Genomic DNA, 4,376 nt, shown 5'->3' with positions numbered 1-4,376 from the left:
TTTGATATTAAAATTTTATATGAGTGATAGGAATGTAATATTAAAGTTTTAGATGTTAAATATGTAAATAGCATGAAATAAAGTGATATGTATGAAACTACTTCCACAATGAAGCAAAGCTATTTCAACTATTTAATAGTTGCCTATGGCTTCATTTGGGACGGCTTTCTTCTTGCTTGTTAGCAGCTTTCTAGTTCTAAAATTAAAATTTTAGAACTAGAAAGCTGCTTAAAGAAGCAGGAAGAAAGCCGTCCCAAACGAAGCCTATGTCTTGTTCTTTTTAATAAATCCCAAGTCCTATTTAAGCATGCTTATTGGTTGACACATTCTTCAGGGCCGACTGAAAATAGCAGACTTTGGTTGGGCTGCACAGCTACAGGCGCATGTAAAGAGACAAACTATGTGTGGCACCATAGATTACCTTGCTCCAGAAATGGTGCAGAATAAGGCTCATGATCAAACAGTTGATAATTGGACACTAGGCATTCTTTGCTATGAATTTCTTTATGGTGTCCCACCATTTGAAGCTGAGGATAAATACGATACTTTCAGAAGGTACGATGTTATTCCTATTACATTATGAATTCGTTTGGGACGGTTTTCTTACTGCTTTTTAAAACAACTTTATCTAAATTAAAATTTTTGTACTAAAAAACTACTTTAAGAAACAATAAGAAAGCCGTTTCAAACGAAGCTTAAGTTGTTACCATATGTATTTCTTAATCTTGAACGTTATGATATACCAGGATTCTTAAGGTTGATGTTGTATTCCCTTCTTCACCTCTTGTTTCTCCAGAAGCAAAGGATTTAATCTCCAAGGTAGGTTCAGATATCATCTTCTTTTCTTCCTGGACACTATAAAGGAATAATTTCTTTTTTCTAATTGTTCCTTTATACTTGTAGCTTCTAGTGAAGGATTCATCGAAGAGGCTCTCTCTGCAGAAAATTCTGGAGCATCCATGGATAGTTCAGAATGCAGATCCTTCAGGATGTGGCTTCTAGATGAATAAGTTCTTGACTTCTAGATGATTCCGTATTTCTATTTTCTAGCAAAAATTTATGTTTTGTTATTTTTATTAGCTTTTGGATTTAGGGGCTATTTGGTATGCTGAATTAAGAGGGCAAAGTAATTAAATTACGTGCATTTCATAAATTACACTGTTTGGTTGGTTTTGAGCGGAATGAAAATAATTCCTCCGAAGTATTACCAGTGTATTGCCACGGGCATTTTGCGTGACTTCAAAACCCGCTCAATTTGAGCAAGTTACAAAATATCTCACGCAAAATACTGTGAACCAGCCTCGCACGAGAGAGTAGAAAACTCGCAGAAGAGGAATACCTTCCTTTCCAGATCGTCAATTTACCGTCACGGATCTTTGAGGTAGGGCTTTCTTCTTCGGCTACGCTGGTTCGCGTGGGGCAAAGCTTCCAACGAGTCGCTTGCCATTGCCTGTCGAGGATTTTCTTTTCCTCTTTTGCATTTATTCCTTGCGCGTGAAGTAGAGTTCTAAAATAGCCGATGCTTCTCCGCCTCCTCCTGCGACGTTGTTCCTGTCGGATCTGAAGTGGCACCGGAGCTCACCGCGAATGTAACCATATTTCTCCTTTTTTGCTCGCTTCTTCGGTCGGATTTACATAATCTGCAAAGAGTTCGAATTCAAACAGGCCCTACATCTTTTCTCTCAGAGCCTTAACGACTTAACGTTCACAGCTTTGTTCAATCATGACCGGAGGAGGTAGGCGTCGGGAAAATTCGATCTCTCGAAGAAATCCATCAAAGCAGAAGCTCCGGCTTTCCGCATAAGAGGTTCTTGAAAGCAAGTTTTACTTCATTCTCTTCACTGAATGAGAGAAGAGGCTCGGATAGCTGCTAACCCTATTGTTGATCAAAAAGTACCTCCAGTTTCTGCTGGAGATTTGAGCTTTGGATCTGGCGCTCAGCTCAAAAAATCTGTAAATTCTACTTCAATTTAGCTTTGAATATTCTCCGATACATTTATTTCTTTTACTGTAGTTCTACAGTATACAACTCTTAAATATGTAAATCGAATTGTTCTTTCACAGATTTAGTGCTTGTTTTCTTGTTTCCATTCTTGTTATTATGTGATTTAATAACCAGTATTTTTTTTTTTGGCCACATAGGATTTCGTTACAAAAAAAAAGTTAAAATGATCCCAAGTCATTTTAGTCATGCCCTAGACCACTATAATAGACTATAAATCTATTTAATTTAGTTTATTGACTCCTCAAATATGATTTATTAGTTCTTTTGTTGGATTATTTTAGATTAGATTTGAGCAGTTAAATGTATTATTATGATTAAGTTTGAGGAACTAAATGGGACAAATTAGACTATCTAGGAAAAAAATAGCTCCTCGTAAATGATCTAATGAACATTTTTGACGTTTCGCTCATTTAGATACAGTTAGTTTAATGTGGCAAAATGAGATGCTAGGATGAATTTTCTCGAGGAAGGATGAACTCTGAATTACTCAAATTAAAGCAATTGTCACTGTACAACTCTTGACCATCAGGTTATAAAGCATTTACATAGTTGTTTTTTTGCATGTATAAAATGATGAGAGATGTGTTGATGAGTAGATAGAATACTGTAAATAGAGAGGAATGAGAAGGGATTGAACAAAATGTAAAACCCATATTGATGGACACGAAACTGCTGTCCTGCTTATGCTCTCTAGCTGTCCCTTTTTTTTTTATGTTAGGATGTTGAGTGCTCTTCAATCAAAACTTCCAGAACCTGTGGTTTCATTTTTTCTGGATCTCTCAATTGATTTCTATGCATGAACATATTTTGTTACTTCAATATATTTTTTTTGATATGCTGTAATGAAACTATGGGATCACCCTAAGCGGCTGTTTTGCTGCTAGTACTGATACACAAATAGCATCTAGTATGCAAATAACTTTTGATTGTAGCATAAAATTGCTTGATAGCTAGAAATGTGGGTAATTCGTATTAACCTGTCTGAATTGACTGGCATGGTGTCAAAAAAGTGATGGAATAATGCAGCCTCAATTTTATTTAGTCACTTGTCTATGGCTAACCTTCAAAAAAAAAAAAAAAAACACATGCGATGCCATGATTGATTAAAGGTACTGCATGAACTAATGGAGAATAGGAAATCTAATATTCAAGGTCACTTTTGGCCAAGCATTCTCTCAAGCTCTGCACCTTGGTGTCTATTTGTTGGTAGTATATTCTAATGAGGGGATACAGTGACGCAATGAGACATATAACAATGAAATCATAGATTTCTCATTACCCAATAAATAAGCATTTCAGTGTAATATAGCATCCTCATTTTGGTTTTGGCATTGAGATGATGGCATTGGGATGTTTAGTTCGCTTTTAATATGAACAAATGGTTTTGGCATTCTCATTTTGGTTTTGGCATTCCGTTTGATTGATTCCAGGTAAGCTTTCTTTAAAAGATAGAGGTATCTGAAATGCTGGTGTTCTCTTCATGTAGGACACTGCCGTTATCAGAGTCTTCTATAAGATCAGTTTCACCATTCTTCACTTGCCAAGAAAAGTTCTCATATTTTTTAGACATTTGCATGCTTTACTCTGAAATCTGTATTTTGATGCATCTCAAAATTTGAAATATTCATATTTGATTGTTTTGTCCAAGATTTCATTTACATTTTTAACATGGCCAAAATTTTATACTTGTATAGTTGTAGAATTTATGTCTACAATTGGAGTCAAAATGTTTGTTCTGGCCTGTCGGGGAGCTACCCCATTCATTAGAAGTACTCTTGTTGTGCTCTATTTTGTTCATTCAAAGTGATTTTTTTTTTATCGCGGTGCACATTTAGATTTCTATTTCATTCTAATTGTTGTGTTTAAGTGGTATTCAAATATAATTTCAAAAGATTCTCAAAAAAAAAAAAGATCCTCAATGGCATATACAACGTGACCTATATCTTTCTAGGTTATATTATGGATAAATAAAAATTTTAAATTTAAAAAATTTAAAATTAAAATTTCTCTATAGCAGAAGTATATTTACGTATATTTGCAACACATTGTTAAATTAATACACAACAGAATATTATTTCTTATAAACTAATTTTTTTTTAATAAGATAGTGCAAGAAATAAATATATTGATTTTTTTATAACACCAAATAATACTAATTATTATAAATATATTGCTTTTATAAATGTACTAGTTGTAATGCAAAAATAAATTATTATAAATCATCCTGCGTTTATTTTGCAAACAACCAAACAATCTCAAAGTATTCAAAATGCACTATATTTATTTTACACTGCATTTTCTTTTCATGCAACCAAACAACCCCTTAGTGTAATTGCTGTAGGTCTAGCTCATGATTCATCTGTTGAAGCTT

The 4,376-nt window shown here is 34.1% G+C and overlaps 1 protein-coding gene across 2 annotated transcripts; it reads left to right on the top strand.

The window, feature by feature from the left end:
* The first annotated feature begins 298 nt into the window (after positions 1–298).
* LOC110099712 (serine/threonine-protein kinase Aurora-3-like) lies at positions 299–2,090 on the top strand. 2 transcript variants are annotated; one of them, XR_003699800.1, is made up of 4 exons: positions 299–555; positions 747–819; positions 904–1,589; positions 1,666–2,090. XR_003699800.1 is itself a non-coding variant. In XM_020826951.2 (3 exons), exons 1-3 carry the CDS (start codon positions 401–403, stop codon positions 1,000–1,002), a joined length of 327 nt encoding a protein of 108 aa, XP_020682610.1. In that variant the 5' UTR covers positions 299–400; the 3' UTR covers positions 1,003–2,090. The 2 variants fall into 2 exon arrangements, 1 of the variants encoding a protein (XP_020682610.1); XM_020826951.2 differs by having other exon boundaries at positions 904–2,090.
* The last annotated feature ends 2,286 nt before the right edge of the window (positions 2,091–4,376 follow it).

Source organism: Dendrobium catenatum, unplaced genomic scaffold (genome assembly GCF_001605985.2).
Source record: "Dendrobium catenatum unplaced genomic scaffold, ASM160598v2 original_scaffold_199600, whole genome shotgun sequence".
NCBI classification, from domain to species: Eukaryota; Viridiplantae; Streptophyta; class Magnoliopsida; order Asparagales; family Orchidaceae; genus Dendrobium; species Dendrobium catenatum.
The sequence above is the reverse complement of the archived record's forward strand: the minus strand, read 5'-3'. Positions and strand labels throughout refer to the sequence as shown.

What these genes read in the sequence shown, in the direction of transcription:
- LOC110099712 (XM_020826951.2), top strand. Translation starts at nt 401, where the DNA reads ATGTGTGGCACCATAGATTACCTTGCTCCAGAAATGGTGCAGAATAAG. An exon ending in AAATACGATACTTTCAGAAG is followed by an intron (nt 556 to 746) that starts GTACGATGTTAT and finishes ATGATATACCAG; the next exon opens with GATTCTTAAGGTTGATGTTG. An exon ending in CAAAGGATTTAATCTCCAAG is followed by an intron (nt 820 to 903) that starts GTAGGTTCAGAT and finishes TTATACTTGTAG; the next exon opens with CTTCTAGTGAAGGATTCATC.